Below are 22,769 nucleotides of genomic sequence, written 5' to 3' on the forward strand. Positions count from 1 at the left end.
CGCTACAGGACAATAATGCACTCCATTGGGCCCATAACCACCATAGCCTCACAATGGCAGAGGACTCATAAACAGGCATTTATCTCCAAGCTGGGCAACCTGTAAAGTGTCAAGGGAGTGAGGTGCTATTCTAGCCAGTTTTGTCTCCCTGTGTCAGGCAGTAATTCTGGCTGCAGAGAACCCTAATCCCATTAAGGAAGGCTTCCGTCGTCTAGTTGGTGTGAGGCTATTGGTAATTTGGACGGAGGAGAAGGGCTCCATTTCTGGGACACCAGTGGGGCGGCCAGCAGTGTTATTGGAATATTATAAAGATGCTCTCAATATAGCTTGAGATTAAGAAATCTTTCTTCCTCAGGATTTTTTATTTTATTTTTAAATTTCACCTTTATTTAACCAGGTAGGCTAGTTGAGAACATGTTCTCATTTGCAACTGCGACCTGGCCAAGATAAAGCATAGCAGTGTGAACAGACAACAACACAGAGTCACACATGGAGTAAACAATAAACAAGTCAATAACATAGTAGAAAAAAAATAATCTATATACATTGTGTGCAAAAGGCATGAGGAGGTAGGCAATAAATAGGCCATAGGAGTAAATAATTACAATTTAGCAGATTAACACTGGAGTGATAAATGATCAGATGAACATGTGCAGGTAGAGATACTGGTGTATCTCATTCAACTGAGACTGCTCTTCTCTGCATCACGGAGGCGCTCCGCACTGCTAAAGCTAACTCTCTCTCCTCTGCTCTCATCCTTCTAGACCTATCGGCTGCCTTCGATACTGTGAACCATCAGATCCTCCTCTCCACCCTCTCCGAGTTGGGCATCTCCGGCGCGGCCCACGCTTGGATTGCGTCCTACCTGACAGGTCGCTCCTACCAGGTGGCGTGGCGAGAATCTGTCTCCCTCGCCACGCGCTCTCACCACTGGTGTCCCCCAGGGCTCTGTTCTAGGCCCTCTCCTATTCTCGCTATACACCAAGTCACTTGGCTCTGTCATAACCTCACATGGTCTCTCCTATCATTGCTATGCAGACGACACACAATTAATCTTCTCCTTTCCCCCTTCTGATGACCAGGTGGCGAATCGCATCTCTGCATGTCTGGCAGACATATCAGTGTGGATGACGGATCACCACCTCAAGCTGAACCTCGGCAAGACGGAGCTGCTCTTCCTCCCGGGGAAGGACTGCCCGTTCCATGATCTCGCCATCACGGTTGACAACTCCATTGTGTCCTCCTCCCAGAGCGCTAAGAACCTTGGCGTGATCCTGGACAACACCCTGTCGTTCTCAACCAACATCATGGCGGTGGCCCGTTCCTGTAGGTTCATGCTCTACAACATCCGCAGAGTACGACCCTGCCTCACACAGGAAGCGGCGCAGGTCCTAATCCAGGCACTTGTCATCTCCCGTCTGGATTACTGCAACTCGCTGTTGGCTGGGCTCCCTGCCTGTGCCATTAAACCCCTACAACTCATCCAGAACGCCGCAGCCCGTCTGGTGTTCAACCTTCCCAAGTTCTCTCACGTCACCCCGCTCCTCCGCTCTCTCCACTGGCTTCCAGTTGAAGCTCGCATCCGCTACAAGACCATGGTGCTTGCCTACGGAGCTGTGAGGGGAACGGCACCGCAGTACCTCCAGGCTCTGATCAGGCCCTACACCCAAGCAAGGGCACTGCGTTCATCCACCTCTGGCCTGCTCGCCTCCCTACCATTGAGGAAGTACAGTTCCCGCTCAGCCCAGTCAAAACTGTTCGCTGCTCTGGCCCCCAATGGTGGAACAAACTCCCTCACGACGCCAGGACAGCGGAGTCAATCACCACCTTCCGGAGACACCTGAAACCCCACCTCTTCAAGGAATACCTAGGATAGGATAAGTAATCCTTCTCACCACCCCCCTTAATGATTTAGATGCACTATTGTAAAGTGGCTGTTCCACTGGATGTCAGAAGGTGAATTCACCAATTTGTAAGTCGCTCTGGATAAGAGCGTCTGCTAAATGACTTAAATGTTAAATGTGTGCAAAAGAGCAGAAAAGTAAATGAAATAAAAAACAGTATGGGGATGTGGTAGGTAAATTGGGTGGGCTATATACCGATGGACTATGTACAGCTGCAGGGATCGGTTAGCTGCTCAGATAGCAGATGTTTAAAGTTGGTGAGGGAGATAAAAGTCTCCAACTTCAGAGATTTTTGCAATTCGTTCCAGTCGCAGGCAGCAGAGAACTGGAAGGAAAGGCGGCCAAATTAGGTTTTGGCTTTAGGGATGATCAGTGAGATACACCTGCTGGAGCGCGTGGTATGGGTGGGTGTTGCCATCGTGACCAGTGAACTGAGATAAGGCAGAGCTTTACCTAGCATAGACTTGTAGATGACTTGGAACCAGTGGGTCTGGCGAAGAACATGTAGCGAGGGCCAGCCGACTCGAGCATACAGGTCGCAGTGGTGGGTGGTATAAGGTGCTTTAGTAACAAAACGGATGGCACTGTGATAAACTGCATCCAGTTTGCTGAGTAGAGTATTGGAAGCTATTTTGTAGATGACATTGCCGAAGTCGAGGATCGGTAGGATAGTCAGTTTTACTAGGGTAAGTTTGGCGACGTGAGTGAAGGAGGCTTTGTTGCGAAATAGAAAGCAGACTCTAGATTTGATTTTTTATTGGAGATGTTTGATATGAGTCTGGAAGGAGAGTTTACAGTCTAGCCAGACACCTAGGTACTTATAGATGTCCACATATTCTAGGTCGGAACCATCCAGGGTGGTGATGCTAGTCGGGCGTGCTGGTGCGGGTGCAGGTAGCGAATGGTTGAAAAGCATGCATTTGGTTTTACTAGCGTTTAAGAGCAGTTGGAGGCCACGGAAGGAGTGTTGTATGGCATTGAAGCTTGTTTGGAGGTTAGATAGCACAGTGTCCAAGGAAGGGCCAGAAGTATACAGAATGGTGTCGTCTGGGTAGAGGTGGATCAGGGAATCACCCGCAGCAAGAGCAACATCATTGATATATACAGAAAAATGAGTCTGCCCAAGAATTGAACCCTGTGGTACCCCCATAGAGACTGCCAGAGGACCGGACAACATGCCCTCCGATTTGACACACTGAACTTTGTCTGCAAAGTAGTTGGTGAGCCAGGCAAGGCAGTCATTAGAAAAACCGAGGCTACTGAGTCTGCCGATAAGAATATGGTGAATGACAGAGTCGAAAGCCTTGGCCAGGTCGATGAAGATGGCTGCACAGTACTGTATTTTATCGATGGCGGTTATGATATCGTTTAGTACCTTGAGCGTGGCTGAGGTGCACCCGTGACCGGCTCGGAAACCGGATTGCACAGTGGAGAAGGTACGGTGGGATCCGAGATGGTCAGTGATCTGTTTGTTGACTTGGCTTTCGAAGACCTTAGATAGGCAGGGCAGGATGGATTTAGGTCTGTAACAGTTTGGGTCAAGGGTGTTTCCCCGTTTGAAGAGGAGAAGGACCGCGGCATCGTTCCAATACTTGGGGATCTCAGATGATATGAAGGAGAGGTTGAACAGGCTGGTAATAGGGGTTGCGACAATGGCGGCGGACAGTTTCAGAAATAGAGGGTCCAGATTGTCAAGCCCAGCTGATTTGTACGGATCCAGGTTTTGCAGCTCTTTCAGAACATCTGCTATCTGGATTTGGATAAAGGAGAAGCTGGGGAGGCGTGGGCGAGTAGCTGCGGAGGGGCGGAGCTGTTGGCCGAGGTTGGAGTAGCCAGGAGGAAGGCATGGCCAGCCGTTGAGAAATGCTTGTTGAAGTTTTCGATTATCACGGATTTATCGGTGGTGACTGTGTTACCTAGCCTCAGTGCAGTGGGCAGCTGGGAGGAGGTGCTCTTGTTCTCCATGGACTTTACAGTGTCCCAGAACTTTTTGGAGTTAGAGCTACAGGATGCAAATTTCTGCTTGAAAAAGCTGGCCTTTGCTTTCCTGACTGACTGCGTGTATTGGTTCCTGACTTCCCTGAACAGTTGCATATCGCGGGGACTATTCGATGCTATTGCAGTCCGCCACAGGATGTTTTTGTGCTGGTTGAGATCAGTCAGGTCTGGAGTGAACCAAGGACTATATCTGTTCTTAGTTCTGCATTTTTTTGAACGGAGCATGCTTGTCTAAGATGGTGAGGAAGTTACTTTTAAAGAATGACCAGGCATCCTCAACTGACGGGATGAGGTCAATATCCTTCCAGGATACCCGGGCCAGGTCGATTAGAAAGGCCTGCTCGCAGAAATGTTTTAGGGAGCGTTTGACAGTGATGAGGGGTGGTTGTTTGACTGCGGACCCGTAGCGGATACAGGCAATGAGGCAGTGATCGCTGAGATCCTTATTGAAGACAGCAGAGGTGTATTTGGAGGGCAAGTTGGTCAGGATAATGTAAATAGGGTGCCCATGTTTACAGATTTAGGGTTGTACCTGGTGGGTTCCTTGGTGATTTGTGTGAGATTGAGAGCATCTAGCATAGATTGTAGGACTGCCAGGGTGTTAAGCATATCCCAGTTTAGGTCACCTAACAGAACAAACTCTGAAGCTAGATGGGGGAGATCAATTCACAGATGGTGTCCAGGGCACAGCTGGGAGCTAAGGGGGTCGGTAGCAGGTGGCAACAGTGAAAGACTTATTTCTGGAGAGATTCATTTTTAAAATTAGATGTTCGAACTGTTTGTGCATAGACCTGGAAAGTATGACAGAACTTTGCAGGCTAACTCCTCCCCCTTTGGCAGTTCTATCTTGAAGGAAAGTGTTATAGTTGGGTATGGAAATCTCAGAATTTTTGGTGGCCTTCCTAAGCCAGGATTCAGACACAGCAAGGACATCAGGGTTGGCAGAGTGTGCTAAAGCAGTGAGTAAAACAAACTTAGGGAGGAGGCTTCTGATGTTGACATGCATGAAACCAAGGCTTTTTCGATCACAGAAGTCAACAAATGAGGGGGCCTGGGGACATGCAGGGCCTGGGTTTACCTCCACATCACCCGAGGAACAGAGGAAGAGTAGGATGAGGGTGCGGCTAAAGGAGCAGATTTATGGGCGTGGTAGAATATATTCAGGGCATAATGTGCAGACAGAGGTATGGTGGGGTGTGGGTACAGCAAAGGTAAGCCCAGGCACTGGGTGATGATAAGAGAGGTTGTATCTCTGGATATGCTGGTTGTAATGGGTGAGGTCACCGCATGTGTGGGAGGTGGGACAAAGGAGGTATCAGAGGTGTGAGGAGTGGAACTACGGGCTCCATTGTAAACTAAAACAATGATAACTAACCTGAGCAACAGTATACAAGGCATATTGATATTTGAGAGAGACATACAGCAAGGCATAAAGTAATTGCAGGTCTTGATTGGGAGAGCTTGCTAAAACAACAGGTGAGACAACAACAGCTAGTCAGCGAACACAACAACAGCAGGTAAAATGGCGATGACTAGGCAGAGAGGGTCGGATTAGCCACACACAGAGCCTGAGTTCGCGGCTGGGGCCGACAGATAAAACATAAATTAACAGAATGGAGTACCGTGATTAATGGACAATCCAGCAGGCATCAGCTATGTAGCCAAGTGATCATAGTGTCCAGGGGGCAGCAGTAGATGGAACAGAGAAGCCACCACTAAGCTAGCAGGCGGCACGGCGTTTAAAGTTAATAGCTCGGGGGTGGTAGGGGGGTCTGTGCAGACGGAGGCCGATTGAAGGCACAGACCAGTCAGACCAGACGTGGTGGTGCGGCGGGGGGCCGTGTCGACAGAGGATCCAAGCCAGATGGCGAAAGAGGTATTGTAGAATTTAGTTTGCTAGCAGGGAGATGTGCCTGGCTCACGGCTAACTGGTGCTAGCTTCGTGGCAGTGGCGTTAACCATGGTCCAGAGTTTACAGCAAGGATCCGGTGGAGTATTGGGCTCTAGCCGTGTATGAGTGGGGTTTCGGGTAAACAGCTGAGTAGGCTGGGAGGTGGGCCTCAGGAAAAGCTTCGGTACTGGGTGCAAGCTAGCTGTGAAGATCAGAAGTAGTGGTCCAGGGATTACGGCAGGAATCCGGCGTTGTTGTGGAGAGACAGTTCGATACTGGTAGACTGGCGAGTATTATCCAGGCTAAAAACAGGGCTGGCTGTGCAGAAGGTAAAATCCGCTAGCAGTGGCTAACAATGACTAAACAGCTTGTAGCTAATTAGCTGGTTAGCTTCTGGAGGTTCTTGAATGTATTCTAAAATTAAAAATAATAGCGATTCCGTATCACATTGGGTGAGGCAGGTTACCGGAAGGTATAATCGAATTAAAAATCGAAAAGAGATTGAAAATAAATATGGGTCCAGTGAGTGGTTGGGCTGGCTGGGGACACGGCGATTCAGACAGTTAGCAGGCCTGTGCTAACAAGCTAACAGTTAGTAGGCTGGGGCTAAACAAGCCAGCAGTTAGCAGACCGGGGCTAAACAAGCTAGCAGTTAGTAGATCGGGGCAGGCTAGCAGTTAGCAGGCCGGGTTAGCAAGCAAGCAGATAGCAGGGGCTAGAAAGTTAGCCTTTGGGGAACGTCGCAATGGGGTTAAGTCTGTTTTTGCCTCTTCATGCGGTGACATTGATAGACCGGTCGTGGAATTAACAGGGTTCCAAGTAGCTCTAGGTAGCTAGCAGGCCTAGCTGGTTAGTATAATGGGCCTTCAGCGGGCGTCGCGCCTGAGGGGCCTGTTGGAGTCCTCGGGCAGATTATGTCGGTATTCCAGTCGTAGGGGATCTGCAGGGTTCTATGCCCCATACCGGCTGTAGAAGAGGTCCGGATATTGTAGCCCAGGAGTATGCTTCGGTGGTAGCACAGGAGCTCTGGCCAGGCTAGCTTCAAGCTAAGTGGATGGAAACGCTAGCCAGGAGTAGTCATCCGGGTTTGCGGTTAGCTAGTTGTGAAGATCCAGATGAAAACATTCAGTTTGCGGTGGAAATCCGGGGATAAAAATAATAGGTCCGTTATGCTCTGGTTAGAGTCACGTTGTTCTAACTGGCGAGAGCTATTCGAGCAGAAGGTTAGCTGATGACCGCTGGCAATGGTTTGCTGTCTGATAGCTGGTAGTTAGCTGGCTAGCTTCAGTTGAGGGATTCCAGATCCGAATTAAATATAGATGCTTTAGGGGGAAAAAAGCAGATCCACGCTACATTGGGTGAGGTGGGTGGCAGGAGAGTATTTAGATGTTGAGGTTTAGCAAAAATATTTTAAAAGATATGCGAAGACAAATATGTAAAAAACGATATATACAAGGGACACAACAGGACAAAGACGTCTGACTGCTACGCCATCTTGGATAACTGACAGGATGACATTATATTGCAGAAAAAAGCAACTCAAAATTGAAACAACTACTGTACTTTCTGGCTGCAAGACATTTGACCATTTGACATTTGACATTCTAAAAAAGGTAGCTATCTCCCCTCTATCACTCTCTAAATTGTCATCTTAAATAGTGTTTGAGCTAAATCAACCCCAATAGCCAAGCACTCTGAGTATTGGACCAGGGGTGACTAGAAGTAGACCAGGGGGAGGGTGAGAACCCTGTGAAGGGGAGTGATAGCGTAGGCAGCAGGGAGTTACATCAAGTTTAAAAGGCTTCAGTGCTCTGTGTGACTCATGTAATATCAAAGCCTCTCTCCTCATCCCCAGGCACTGGTAATTGTAGCTCCAGTGCATACGAGAGACCTCCCGGGTCTCTGCAGGACGTAGCAGGCCTTTGTACCTCTCTGACCAGGCTGGGGCTCCCAGTGGACAGAGCAGGGCCAGGCATAGGGCAGGTCTTGCCTCTCTATCCCTCGGCCAGGCCAACTCCCACATAGCCTGGGGTGACATAAGGCATTGAGGCAACACAACCTGCTCACTGTTTTTCCCTCCTATAATATATGATGTTTTACTCTCACTGTTGTTAAATCAAATCACACTGTTTTCAGAGGATTACCAAATGAACGGAACGTGCCCATCACACCAGTCTACCAGATATTGAACCACACTCCCCTCACTGCTGCCTTAATCTTACAGCTAAAACCTTTCCAGTGTGTCAGATTAGGTGGGAGATTCATGAATCAGCAGACTTTGCCGTGTGAGAGGAGGGAATAGTCTTCAGACAAATGAGATATCAGCAGGTTATCAGGCGTTCAACTCAATCTCTTAGCACATTCTGGTGAAAAAGATGCTACTGTTGCTGAATTATTTGTGCTGATAGAAACGTTGACGGGCCAATCTCAGCTTTGATGCAGGTCAACATAAAGAGAAGTCCTATTTAGAACCCCAGACAGAAACAACAAAAAAGAAAAGCCTCCCACCTCTATACTTTGTTGTGAGATGTATGAAACTTGCTCCCCATGCTCAGCTTTCAGATTCACCCTCAAAGTGGCCGAAACATTAATCTTTTAACTTAAAATAAAACAATGACTTATTAATGGTCACTGAGCGTTACGCCTTTTCCTTTTCAATGATAATCACATTTTTAGGTTGCACCTCGACTCACGTTGGTTAAGCACCCTCCACTTCTTTCAAAGAAATAAACCTGACAACTATAAAAAACAGAACAGTATGGTCACATCATCCTTCTCTCATGAAGTATGGTAAAACACACAGACACACACGTATTGGCATCTGTTTGTAATAGAACAGGGTTGAATTCCAATTGCCTGTTCTCATCTTTTCTATAAAAGCACAGGTTGTATGGTTAAGTGAATGATCCAAGGGGAAACTACGGCCCTAAAAGTATCATGGCTTCAGACAATGGATCATTCAGCTGATGAAACAGTTTGATTAGACCAACAGTGTGTGTGCATCACCTATTTACATTTTGAGACGTGACTAGTAACAGAAGACATCTATACATTTGTTTTGTTTGGTCTTTTGCCAAACACTGACGATAGAATAACCTCGTCTGTCCCCAAAAAATACTATTTGACCGTTTTGGCCAATCAAGTTACCTCACCTTTATCAACAGAAGTAAGAGAATCAATGAAAACTCCAGGAGTTTTCTTTGATGTGACACTTTAGTGACCTCCCACACATAACTATTGTAGTGGCGATAGCTGAAGGAGGGGGTTACCCACACACACCTCTCTATAGGCTGGAGCACAAGGGGTCATCAGTCCTGTCTGGCCAGAAAAGAGCCAATACCCCAGAGGACAGCTTCTGCTGCTCTGGTCTGCAGAGCACCCAGCCTCCCTCGGCCACTATACTGCCACCCCATAAAGGTAAGGAGAGCTTTAAAACAGGCCCTCCCCAAGGCCCAGCTGAGATAAAATAACCTAGGTTACAGTCACTGCAGTCTTCTAATACACCACAGACAATAGGGACCCCTGCCAGGCTGGGGTATAGAGAGGAGAAGTCAGGGGAGCCCCTTATCGAAGGCCTGGGAGATGTAGTAGCCAAGGATTTTAATTGTCCATTCAAGCATGCATAATACAGGCCGTGGCCTAGCAACACGATGAGGCAACCTGCTGGGGTGCTATTGTCAGGCCAGGGGCTGACAGTGAAAAACAGCTGACGCTGTCGGCAGGACGCCGGCAGGACACCTTGTAAGCAAGCAACCGAGGACTAGGGGGAGCAAAGTACCTTCTGCTTCTGACCTTTACCCTCGCCCTCTCTACAACCAGCCCCTTCTCCCTCACCTCCACACAAGCCTACCACTGAACCTACCTCCTTACATTGCAACCTGAGGTCAATGCTTGGTCAGGTGTGCTGGGAAAAACCACAAGCAAACAGAGCATGGGCCAATGGGCCCAGTATAACCAAAGGTAAAAGAGCAACCCGAGGCGAACGGCTTGTTTTTCTAGAGAGTTGACCCCGTGTCCTAACATGAAAGAACAACACAAGGCTTTGATTGAGTTTCTTCAATCATTGCTTTTATGGTGGTAAGCGATGGCACTGAGGATAATGCTATGCCAAGATATCAGCTCCATTTTATGTCTTATAGAGGCGAAGGTAGACGCCTAAATTGCACTGAGTGCAAACAGCATTATGATATCAAATGGTCAGTTCATTGGATCCCCCAAAAAGTCACAAGCAAACGACCGACCGTATGCTTTTATGAATGTGGAAGTGATGGTTGTAGGTTCAGCTACTGCTGAATCCCTCCGTGACCCTGCCCTGACCCTGGCCAGTCACAGGACTGCTGCTCTTTGTGCCACTCTCCTGCTCCTGCCTGCCTGCCTGCCTGCCTGCCTGCCTGCCTGCCTGCCTGCCTGCCTGCCTGCCCGCCCGCCTGCCTGCTGACTTTGGAGTGGAGATTTCAGGTACAATGTGGATTGTTCTCAGTGTGTTTTTAAAGATCATAATAACAATGACATTTGCTCAGCTCCCTAAGTCACTCTTATTGATCACTTGCCCTCTCTCTTCTCTCTCCCTGATGTCATCAACTGTTTTTCTTGCCACTTTTCACCCTCTCTTGGGGATGGAAATAAAATCATCCAAAGCTTTTGCCAACCATTGTTCTTTAACTGTCAAAGGCATGTCCCTGATCAAGATGCCATAGTGATTACATGCACTCAGATCATGGATGAGACAGGTACTGCAAGAGGAAAGACCACATTTGAATAATTCCATTGTTGTGTAGTATTATATTAGATATAATAGCAGAGTAATGTACTGTGATATGCATGTGGTGTGGAGACGCTACCTTGCATCTTACTAGGGGGGGATGCGCTGATCTGGGAGCTGTGGTGGTGTGGGGAGTTGTGGCTGTGAGACAGGAGAGGGTTCATGCTGTGGGTGGGTATGGGGTAGGCGTCCATTGCCAGCTTCTGACGGAAGGCCTCCTCCTTACGCCGGTTGGCAAACCAGTTATAGACTCGTACCTCAGTGACCAGGTTAGAGCCCAGGCCATGAGCTTTAGACGGAGACACCCCTCTCTGAAGACACTCAGCCCTATAGGAGGAGAGATTGAAATAGTATCAATGGAATACAATGGAAAAGAACAAAGGAAAAACATAATGATAGTTGCATTGGAATGATAGTTGGATAGTGTAAACAAAGAGAGACATTAAAACCTGTCAAAATCATTCTAAGCTAAGGCCATGTGCTGCAGTAATGATGGCGTTAGTATCAAATAAGATGTGCCAAACATTCAATTATTCAATGAGAGAACAATCTGTATCCCAAATGGAACCCTATTCCCTCTATAGTGCACTACTTTTGACCAGAAACATATTGTCACCAGTGCACTAAATAGGGAATAGTGTGGCATTTGGGACTCAGCCAAAAAGGTGCAACTTTCTCATTCTCCAAAGCCTCCTCCCCTCACCTGTTGCACTCCTCCACCAGTGCCTCCCGCTCCTCTTTGCTGGGGTTCTTCTGTCTTTCATAGGCCTGATAGAGGATCTGTTGGGATGCAGGCCCCCATTTGAAACGGTTCCGTCTCATTTTCTTGCAGGAGGGTTCAGAGCCCACCTCCTCCCCTTGCTGCCCCATACCCTGACCAGGAGGGTTGAACTCTGGGAAGAAAAACAGCACCTGATCCTGACTGCCTTTCTCAGTCATATTGCTGTCAGAACCTTGCACTGCCTGGTTGAATTCTGAAAAATAAGAACAAGGTCACATAAAATATTGTATTGGGGGGAATGGAGACAAAATAAACCAATAACAGAATAAGAAGAAATAAGACATAATTTAATGAGGGACAATTGCACAATACAGTATGTAGCCTAGACCATAATGATAAATCAGACACATTTGAGGCATAGGCTTACTGCAATATGTTTCTGACTATATGCATAGCCGAGATATGACATTTATGTTCATGCACATTGTGTTGTGGATGGCCATTAGAATTATGTCGCCCAGGCCAACACACCTCTGTGCCTCTAACTGTATCGAAGGCTGTGTGAGAAACTCAAATATTAACTTACGTCTGAGAACTTCCCGCTGTTTCCTGACATACCAGGTGTAGAGCGCCGCTCGCTTCTGAGTTTTCATGGGCGTGCCTTTGTTGAGGTGCTGTGAGAGGTGAGACTGATTTAGCCCGGTTACATCCACCACCTCACGTTGTGGTATGTTGTGCTGTTGCATGTAGCCTTTGATCATGCGGGCGGCACGCCAGGGGTCCTCACTGCGGTTACATAAAACACATAGAACCTAAATACATGTTATTCGTTCTATTGGAACCCTAATAGCGTTATGTGTATAATTGTATATAGGTTGTGGTGCTACATTAGCACTCACAGTAATAGAACCAGTTATCGAACGTATTATTCATCGGCCAAATAAGTTCCGAACCAATCTACAGCACCTAGCTACAGCACAAGCATGTATTTCCCTTGGTTTATTCCATTAGACTTCTTCGCCTGATGCTATCCGTGTTATCCCCAAGTTTTGGACAATTGTTAAGTACCCTAATAAATGACTGTTAATCATTATAAAATAATGTACTTTTTACTCTATACATTTTCCCTTACACCCAAAAGTACTCTCGAATGCATTTGGAATGCTTAGCAGGACAGGGAAATGGTCCAATTCACGCAATTATAAAGAGAACATCCCTGGCCATCCCTATACTGCCTCTGATCTGGAGGACTCACCTAACACACATACTTTGTTTGTAAATTATGTCTTAATGTTGGAGTGTGTCCCTGGCTATCCATAAAACTTTTTGTTGTTTTTAAATAAGTTTTGCTTAATAAGAAATTTGAAACGATTTATACTTTTACTCTTAAGTATATTTGAGCAATTATTTTTAACTTTTGATACTTGAGTAAAAATCTTAAAGTATTTGGTTGTAAATATACTTAAGTAGTATTTTACTGGGTGACTTTCACTTTTACTTGAGTCATGTTTTATTAAGGTATCTTTACTTTTACTAAAGTATGACAATTGGGCACTTTTTCCAACGCCGGTGGTTTCATAATACATTCAATAACCTGAAAATACTCTGAATCAGGCCTATTTTCAATTCAGTGTTTTGACTGTAGCTAAGAGGCAAAACTGAGAAATTAGGAAATCTAAATCCTAGACCTAGGCCTAAAACTGGTCCACAGTTTTTGAAACGTCAATATTTCATAGCGAATGTGAGATTTCAAGGATATAGGATACAGAAATATATTACAAATGTTACCAAATTAGGTTATCAAATAATCTAAACTCCACGAATTGGAAAGCCCTAGAATACATTGGTTTAGAAGTGCAGAATTTTATGTCAGCTGAGTCTGACACACACTGACGTTATAGCCTACATTTTCCTATTTGGACAATAAACCCATAGGCCTAATTAAATGCAGACTAAATAATCCCAGAATCGAGTATGAATCAAATAAAATAAATAAGTTATTTGGTCAAATAAATTCATGTTGTTTGGTTAAATGTAGGAAATTGATAATACATTGATAAGAAATTGAAGAAATTGATCAGTTCAAGGCTTCCATCCAAAATTGCATTCAATTATCAAAGAATACATTTACCAATGGGGTAAAATCATCTGAATTATTCCAATGCTTCAATTATATCAATAATAAACACAATTGAATTGCACCCATCGATGACAACGCAATAGGACGCTTTATGTCGATAAAGAAAATGTATTTCAAACGATTTAAAAGGCCTAGCCTATGTGCGCAGCGTGCTCTAAAATAGTAAAACTACACTTACTTAGCCTATACCATCACAGACATCTTAGATTAAGTATGGACTTCAATTGGGTAATTGTTGCAAATCTACACACAACTGTTTGTTTTGGAGAATTAAGTCTGTGGGTTTATACGTTGGTTTAGATGTTGGTTTATAACTTTCGACAATGAATAACCAGATCTCCATTCACTCTAATCATACGACACTGTGTATCTTTCAGTTGATGATTTATAGAATACAATTAATAATAACTTAACTACACGTGGGTTAGTTTTGATTTTCTGCTGGCCAGTTGATCATGTTACTAGCGTAATGAATGAACATTTATAAATGGCTTTTAGAAGATAAATTAAGACAATATGAACATTTACAAAGAGTAAGGCCTTTATAGACTACATTCATAAAACAAAATAATATTTGCTTTAAGAAATGTTGCAATATTTCGCCAGAACATTATTATTATTAGTAGAGCCTATATCTAGTGCAACATTGAATCCTACGTAATAAACAAATACGTTGATGTGAATTAACTTTCTCTTCTTGCATTGCCAGATATAATCAAAGTGAGAGAGATCGAGTAAGTTAAATATAAATAGATCTCGTTAAGTTTATAGTTTGCTAAGGGAAAAAAATAACAACCCGTGTGGATAATTAGTAACTAAAACGCGAAAAGTACTATTGGCGCGTTATTTTAATTTGTTAACACAAGGAACATTGAGACCTTTTGCCAAGCGCTTGACATGTAAATTAAAATACGTTTTTAAACTAATTTGGTCATCATTCTAAAATACAGACACAATGCAGATGCACTTCTGAGTATTGCGGTCAGGCAAGTAGGCTATAGTTTTCATGGGCCACACGTCTGAAAATTATTCCTGGAAGAAATAACTTTAACAGGCAGATAACCCTAATTGTTGTCCTAATTTACCCTAATTGTTGTCCTAATTTGTCAGACAATGTTAAATATAAAACGCTTTAAATGCACTGAAATTACTCCTACATCTAAAATAAGTAGCCAGATAAATAATACAATATTATTTTGGTTATGCGCCTATACCCTACACATTCATTCGGTAACGAACATCCCTAAATGTGTGAAATGAAACATTTAAAGTTCTATTCACTTACGCTAATATTCTGTCAACTTCTTCCCTCTGTTCCGCTGCTTCCTCGGTGTTAAGTGACTGGAGTTCTTTCAGTATCGGTGGGGTATCGAAATCGTCCCCGTCCTCGGACCCCTCATCTCCCGACAGTTTGCCCTTACTATGCCCATTGGTCAACGTAAGAAATACCGGCTTCGAATCATTTCCGTTGATTTTAGAACTTGGCGGAGACATCTGTAGATTCTCCAACTTAACTCCAAAGCCATTCGGGCTGGGGTCCATATCGTCCAACGCTTGGATCAGAACATCTTTGGTAACTCCGGAATCTAACAAGGCGCTCAAGAGCTCCTGTTGGAGAGATGTCAACTTGGACACCATTTTCGAGAACATTAAAAAATATATATATTCTGAACTAAAAGGGAAAGGAAAGTTGGGGAGAAGAAAGATCTAAAACAATACAAAAAAAGTCCGTTCTCCCCTCCTCTCCTGCTCCAGTGTTTGTGAATTCCCTACTCCTGACACCTGCTCGGAGAATCTGGTTCACTTCCCAGTTGAGAAGAGTGATATAATTTGCCATGATGCTTTCGGAGGGCAAGGAATATACAACATGGTAATTTGTGGGCTGGCTGATGGGGCCTTTATGCAAATCATAAGAAGAAGGTTGCACTGACTAACTGAAGCAGGTAGACCTGACAGTGTTTACACTGCAGAGCTGTTGCTTTTATTGGCTCTGCTTATCAGCAGCAAAACTTTCATGAACTTCGGACTGTTGTATAAAGACCTTGGTGAAAGAGGAGGGGTGGTATACTTGTGATGATGATAATAATAATACATTGTAAATATAATAATATTGTATAGACAATATAAGATATTATTAATTAGAGCATTTATCTTATCAACTTTGTTTATTTTAGTGGTTCTCTTTAAATTCAACAGAAAAACATGCAAAGTAACAAAATTCAAAATTATTCACCTACTGTATAAAAGGTCTGTCAGTCTTGGGCTTGTGTTTTTGTTTTCTATATCTTTCTCATAGGCTTTATAGTCTATAATAATATCTGACCCTTTTAAATCCCTTTTACAGTGAGTTCTTTTTCCATATATATCAGAATAAACATTAGAGGAGGTGGAGCCCTTCTGTGAACAGATCAGCGCTGTGATCATGGCCATAGTTCAAACGCTCCAGAGGCACAATGGCACGCTGGGGGACGCACGAGATTCACGGGGCGAACAAGCAGGTGCTGCTGATTATCATAGTGGGCCTACATCATGGGGCAGGTTCGGTGACCTGTAGGACGGGGAGAGCTAAACAAAGTAATTAGGCTACTAGGGAAGAGTTGGTCGGTACAGTCATAAGAACAAAATGTCGCCTGATATTATTTTATTTTTAATGTAATATTAATAAATGTATTAACATTGTTCAACAAATTGGTTAACAATATGTGCATTTTATCATATCTGATACAGTGGTATTACCTGACAATAATTATACAGCCCTTACTGCCAGTGTAGTATCTATACTCGTGGTTGATCATTATATGACCAGAGTTTAGAGCTAATCTACAGGAATTTGTCTGCAAATAATGTTTACATTGTGCCTATGTTATGCCCCATGTCATGTAAGGATAACGCTCATAAACCAAGAATTGTATTACTTAGGCAATTCCTAAATGTATACACATTTTCTTTATAAATATAAATTAATTATTGTAAGTCTAGGCCTATATATATACACACAAGTATGTGGACACCACTTCAAATGAGTGGATTCAGCTTTTTCAGTTGACACAGCTGTTGTTGTCAGGTTGAAAAAAAATTGAGCACACAACCATGCAATGTAAGTGCTGCTATTGTTAAGCGGAAACATCTAGGAGCAACAACAGCTCAGCCATGAAGTGGTTAGCCACACAAGCTCACAGAACAGAACCACCAAGTGCTGAAGCACATAGGGCATAAAAATCGTCTGTGCTTGGTTGCAACACTCACTACCTAGTTCCAAACGGCCTCTTGAAGCAACGTCAGTAAAATAATTGTTCATCGGGCGCTTCATGAAATGGGTTTCCATGGCCAAGCATCCACACACAAGCCTAAGATCACCATGCGCAATGTCAAGAGTCGGCTGGGGTGGTGTAAAGCATGTCGCCATTCGACTCTGGAGAAAACGCTGCCTGCCCGAATGCATAGTGCCAACTGTAAAGTTTGGTGGAGGAGGAATGATGGACTGGAGCTGTTTTTCACGGTTCGCACTACGCCCCTTATTTCCAGTGAATGGAAATCGTAACTCTACAGCATACAATGACATTTTAGATTATTCTGTGCTTCCAACTTTGTGGCAACAGTTTGGGGAAGGCCCTTTCCTGTTTCAGCATGACAATAATCCCATGTATACAGAAATGGTTTGTTGAGATCAGTGTGGAAGAACTTGACTGGCCTGCACAGAGCCCTAACCTCAACCCCATCGAACACCTTTGGGATGAATTGGAACGCAGACTGAGAGCCAGGCCTCATCACCCAAGATCAGTACCCAACCTCACTAATGCTCTTGTGGCTGAATTGAAGCAAGTCCCCGCAGCAATGTTGCAACATCTAGTGGAAAGCCTTCCCAGAAGAGTGGAGGCTATATCAGCAAAGGGGAGACCAACTCCATATTAATGCCCATGATTTTTGAATGAGATATTTGACAAACAGTTGTCCACATACTTTTGGTCATGTTGTGTATCTTATAGAATCTATATCATGTTGTTTGGTGGAAATTCACAATGTCCACATACTTTTGGACATGTAGATGACTTTATAATTTAGCATCGTGTATTGTAATATTATGATATAAACTTTATAAAGGTGGGAATGTGGGGATGGGTCATGTCCTCATTGAATGTAATTTTGTCTGACGGTTTTGATATCTGTTCATCATGATCCATTACACCATTACAACAAACGTAATACTAATATAGAAATATAGTTTTGTTTCTTCAAACATGGATATGTCATGTGAAAGAATATAAGTATTATTGTTTTAATTACCCACAATCCTCTAAAATCAGAGTCACGTGCAAAGATATATGGAATTAAAGATGATTAAAACCAAAGACTTCAAATGAGTTCAATCACTCCATTGTCTCTCTCTTTGGTTATCCACATGAAAGATACTTACATTTTGAGCAACATATTTAGTTCGATTTATTCTAAAATAGTTTTCGGTAAAATGAAATTAACAAATAATTTAAACAATTTGCATACATTAAAAATATATCTATTTTGGGGGTATCTTGACCCTTTATTGAGACAATGATGAAATGACAAAGAGGTAGGTGGGAGAAACAGGCTGGGTTGGAGGGTTGGAGCGGGGAATTTAACCCCTGTCTTCGATGGGAAGAGGGATAACGTGTCTAATCCGGGTGCGTTATCACTAGACCAAGGGCTCTGCACGACCTGCGTTCATTTTTATTAAGTATATGTTGGTTGTTGTTTGTTTTTTTGTGAATTTCAATTCCCCCCTGAATAATTTCTTACAGTGTGGTTAACTGGGTAAAATTCAACCGAAATGTGCCGTTTTACTGCCTAAATATTATCTTAATCTGTCGAAATAAAGCATTGAAAAAATAAAGGTGAAGTTCCACAAAAAAATATTCTCCATTGACCCTTATCATGAATCAATATTTAGGCAATAAACCATTTGCATTTCCAAACCATTGTTTGTATGGGAAACACAGTTTGTGTTTTGGTGCTGCCATTTACATGTACTGAAACCCTCAAAAAGTGTTTTCATGACACTCTCTTAAAAACACCAATATTAAGGTTGAAAAACCACTTTGGGTGTTTCAGTTTTAAAACACATTCTGTGAATTAAAACACTTACATTGGGTGTACGTTTAAACACTATCCAAACATCAGATCTCAGCTTAGGTGCACTACTTCAGTTTCATTACACAATCATGGTGTTTTGAGACTTTCTATTTTGACATTATCATCCATCCATTCATGATTTGTCTTTGTTTTTCAAAATTGCATGTCTTTTTTCTGCTTTAAAGTGCTATAAAGTGCTATAAAAGTTTAATACATTTTCATTATTATTAGTGTAAAAAATAACTCAATAGGAATGATTGCAACATTTCATTTCAAGGTCATTAGTGAAGTGATTCATGTTTGTAGATGCTGGAAATGACTATGGTGCAGGTTCCTGTTATTTTCACATGCCTCCAAAAGATCTGTCAACTATTAACAACAAATAATAATAAGCAGTAAAAACTATTTATCCAAAACACAGTGCATCATCTGGCTTGGCTGTTGTGAAAGAAGCAGACTGTATTGGAGCATAGCGGATAACACTGACGGACACAGGATTCTCATATGAGTTAGTGACACAGGCAGGGACAGTTGGGAAACAGAGACAGGGACCCTGTCTGTGTCCCAAATGGCACTGTATTCCCTATATAGTGCACTACGTTTGACTACACTGCACTATTATGAGGCCTTGTCAAAAGTGGTGCACTCTATAGGGAATAGGGTGTCATTTGGGATGAAGACCATCAGAGGACGTCAGCAGTAGTCCTATTACAACCTCAGTCATATGCAGTGCAGTGGCCTCGGAGTTTGGTCTTCAAACCACTTCAGTATAACTATCTATATTTGGTTGTACTTTGGACTGTTATGGACTGTACCACTGTTACAGTATTCATTAGAATATTGAAATCAGATTCAGCTGAAATAAAAGGACCACCACATCGAAGGTCATGCAAATCATTACCCAAAATATATATGAACAGGGCCTAACAAACTGGGATGCAAATTAAAAACAGTGACATTATTCAGGACTGCTTCAATAACTCTTGGGAGTTGTATGAAACAACATAGATAGAACAACAGTAGCACATTTATCCACATAGTTTACACATGTCAACACATACTGTATGTGGTTTTTACCTTAATTAAAACCATAAGAGAGAGTCTACATTGATAGATGTGTAGTCTCCATATTGTTCCCTGACAGTTGGGAGGATGGGATTCACTTGAGAGGATGGGAGAAGACCAGGGAATCACTCAACATGGGCTGATAAGGAAATAATCCCTAAAGCTGGAGTGACAATACAACTGACAAATCACAGACATTCTGATTGAGATATATTAAACCAAGGATATCATGTAATGGATCAACACCTAGCGTAGAAGTGGGGTTGATTATAAAAGGTCCAAGCCAGGATATGACAGTTAGTATGGGATCTGGACCCATCCGGTGTAGGTAAGTTTGGTGTCTACAGTTTTAATGGAAGTGTGATGAGTCCAAAGGTTCTGAGATGAACTCAGAGTACAGGTAGTGACCCAAACTGTGCTTGGCTGCCATTTCAGTCTTCAGTGACCTCTTCCCCCCAACCCTCCTCCCGCTAACTTTTATGATGTGTTTGGGGCAGAAAGCGGAACATTTGGAAACTCAGACTGAAAAGGGCAAGGGCTGCATGTCGTGTGCGTGAGATCCAGGAACCAGAGACCATGTCCCGTTCCACAGACTAACCTGGACCTTACCCTCCTCACACTGCACTCCCTGACCGCTCTCTGCTCATCTCTCCCTCCTGAAGATGGCTTGAGTCTCTTGTCATTTGTTCACTGCCTCTCTCTTTTGCAATATTATTCTATACACACTCAGCACTGATCTTTCATTGTATGTTCAAAGGACTTTCTGCATTAGATACTGTTACAAATTCACACAGAATTTTTAGTAAAAACAATCTTTGTGTTTTATGAGTACGTTGACCGTGTTTTACCTATGACCAACTATTCTTACCCATGCCCCTTGCATAAGGAAATGTGGAGATAGGTGTTGTCTTATCTTGGCATGGGACAGATCGAAGGGGCAATCATTCACACCTACATAACAAAGAGTCCGTTTCAGTAGCATAAGGTGTGTTTCGTCTGCTTTGGCACAGTATGATATGATCTATATCTGTCACATAAAAAGATCACTGCAGCTTATCGCATGATTAACAAAAATATTACCCACATTTACCTAATTTAAACTAGAATGATCCCGTTGAGATAAAAAAAAAATCACCTTTCCAAGATAGTAAGAAGAGTTGTGGCTTTATAACACAATTATCATACAATTCATGCCTCCATTACACCAGTTTTCCTGATGTTGGGACCAGATAAAACCAAAAATGTCATTAATCAATCAATAACTGGGACAATCTCATGCTAATGATAAATTAGCACAAATAACTGATCGATAAATCAATCAGTTATTTGATTGATTGGAGAGGCAGAAGGGCTTTAAATGCATAACATTGAGTTTCCATTTGAAACATTAGCGGCTTTGATCTTTGACAGAAGAATGGGATTTCATGACTGTCCCTGTCAATCACAGGGAGAGTTCAGCCAGTGATGTGGCTGATACCAGCACACACCAGCGTAGGCTACTACTTATTGACTTCCTGATAAAGTGATACAGTAGGACACCGAAGAGGAAAGTGATGAAAAATGCTACTGTTATCTAGGCAAGCCCTCCTCCCTATTGTTAAACATGACCTGTGGATGATCCTGGCCTAACTGAGGCCCTGACTGTCTGTCAGCTAGGCACAATGTTAGCTCTGTCAACATCCACTGGAGTGGGTGTGCGATTCTTTGGGATTTTCTTGAATCAGTCCCAAGACATGAAAGTCTCTATGTCATGTTTGCTCTTATGGAGCGCATGAGGTGTTTCTGGTCAGGTATTGCTTATTTTCTTCCTTTTTTTCTCTTTGTTATATCCAGTCAGATCAAGGAAGTTTTGAGATCACACCGTCATTCATCAGAGAGCTGCTGTCATTGGTTACCCCAGTACTGCTGCTCATTCTGTGCACCAGTTCTGGAGGTCTACGTCACAGGCCTCTAGGCAACTCTGAACAGACTCATTACGCACACCTGATTCTAATTCCCCTGATTAGTAATTGTATACATGTGCCCTCTTTTAACCATTGTCTTGTCGGTTATTGTTCCCATGTCCATTGGTTTGTGAGTACCTGTGGTTTGTTCTGGCGTGTATTGTGCACTTGTTATTACGGGTCTCGTCCTGTGTAGGGTATTGCAGGTCCCGTCCTGTGTATTTATTAGAGGTTTAACATCACTCTTTTGTTTGGGTTACATCTCTGTGTTTTAGTATACGTGTTTGTTTTGGGCTTTGTCCCTGCCTCATGTTGTATATTTTGGGTGGAGTTTTAAAACCCCCTATTATGAATTCTCCAATCATTCATACAACATCAGAGATGCAGGGAAAACAGTTTCTCTTTTCTTCTATTACTCACTCACCTCTCTGACTTCTTATATCTCCAAGTATTTTTCTTACTGTGTAGACCAGAGTCATCTTCATAGTATGACTGGCAACCAAGACCAGAACATGAGTTAGATGTGTGCAGTAATGTCAGCATGCCAATCGGGGCAGTGCGACCCCTTGCATCATTCGGTACACCCCCTCTTCCCTTCCCGAGAGTCAAAAGCAGGTTGCTCCCGGCACCAGCTAGGACAGGCAGGCTGCACACTACAGTACAACACACCACACCACCACACCAAAGCACTGATTCAGATGGCCTTGGGGCTGACTGGGGCAGCCCTGCTCAAACTTGGCCCCTCATACTGAATCTCAGGGGGGCTGGTGTTATTGTATAGGGCTGGGGCTACACAGCATAATCAATTCCTCAGTTTGAATGGTATCCTTAATACTTTCTAAAAGAGTTTGCATCAGCACAGTAAATAACAGTCCAATATACAAAACAGATTTGAGTAGATGACATCTTAAATTCACCATGCACAGTGAGGGGGAGTTTTGAGGAACACCTCTGTGTGTAGCATACATGGTACACTCAGTAGAAGCTACAGCACCTTCCCCTTCCCTGCTGTTGCACCCATCTTCTCTAGCCTCCAGCTGCAATCAACCTGCTGCTGTTTCTCTGGCAAGCAGGCCGGTCTGCCGGTGGTCAATATTGATTCAGGGATTGAAGCAACAGCCACTTTGTCAGAGTATAGGGAGCCGGCGACGGTATCTCTGACTCTCCAGGTGTAAACACAATATGGCTGGCTATCCTATGGCTGCAAGTCAGGGATGGCAACAAGCACAACATGTAATA

The 22,769-nt window shown here is 43.5% G+C and overlaps 1 protein-coding gene across 6 annotated transcripts in view; it reads right to left on the bottom strand.

The window, feature by feature from the left end:
• LOC135552927 (hepatocyte nuclear factor 1-beta-A-like) overlaps positions 1–15,255 on the bottom strand; it is a 29,588-nt gene extending 14,333 nt beyond the window's left edge. For 3 of the 6 annotated variants that reach the window (XM_064984880.1, XM_064984877.1, XM_064984879.1), the window contains exons 1-4: positions 14,702–15,254; positions 11,863–12,062; positions 11,259–11,529; positions 10,635–10,882 (exon numbers count right to left, since the gene is read on the bottom strand). In XM_064984880.1, coding sequence (XP_064840952.1) covers positions 10,635–10,882; positions 11,259–11,529; positions 11,863–12,062; positions 14,702–15,066 — 1,084 coding nt within the window. In that variant the 5' untranslated portion in view covers positions 15,067–15,254. Of the gene's footprint in view, positions 1–10,634; positions 10,883–11,258; positions 11,530–11,862; positions 12,063–14,701 lie in introns of all 6 variants that reach the window. The other 3 variants (XM_064984878.1, XM_064984876.1, XM_064984875.1) reach the window with 2 other exon arrangements.
• Between the last annotated feature and the right edge of the window lie 7,514 nt (positions 15,256–22,769).

This window comes from Oncorhynchus masou, chromosome 13 (assembly GCF_036934945.1).
Source record: "Oncorhynchus masou masou isolate Uvic2021 chromosome 13, UVic_Omas_1.1, whole genome shotgun sequence".
NCBI lineage: Eukaryota > Metazoa > Chordata > Actinopteri > Salmoniformes > Salmonidae > Oncorhynchus > Oncorhynchus masou.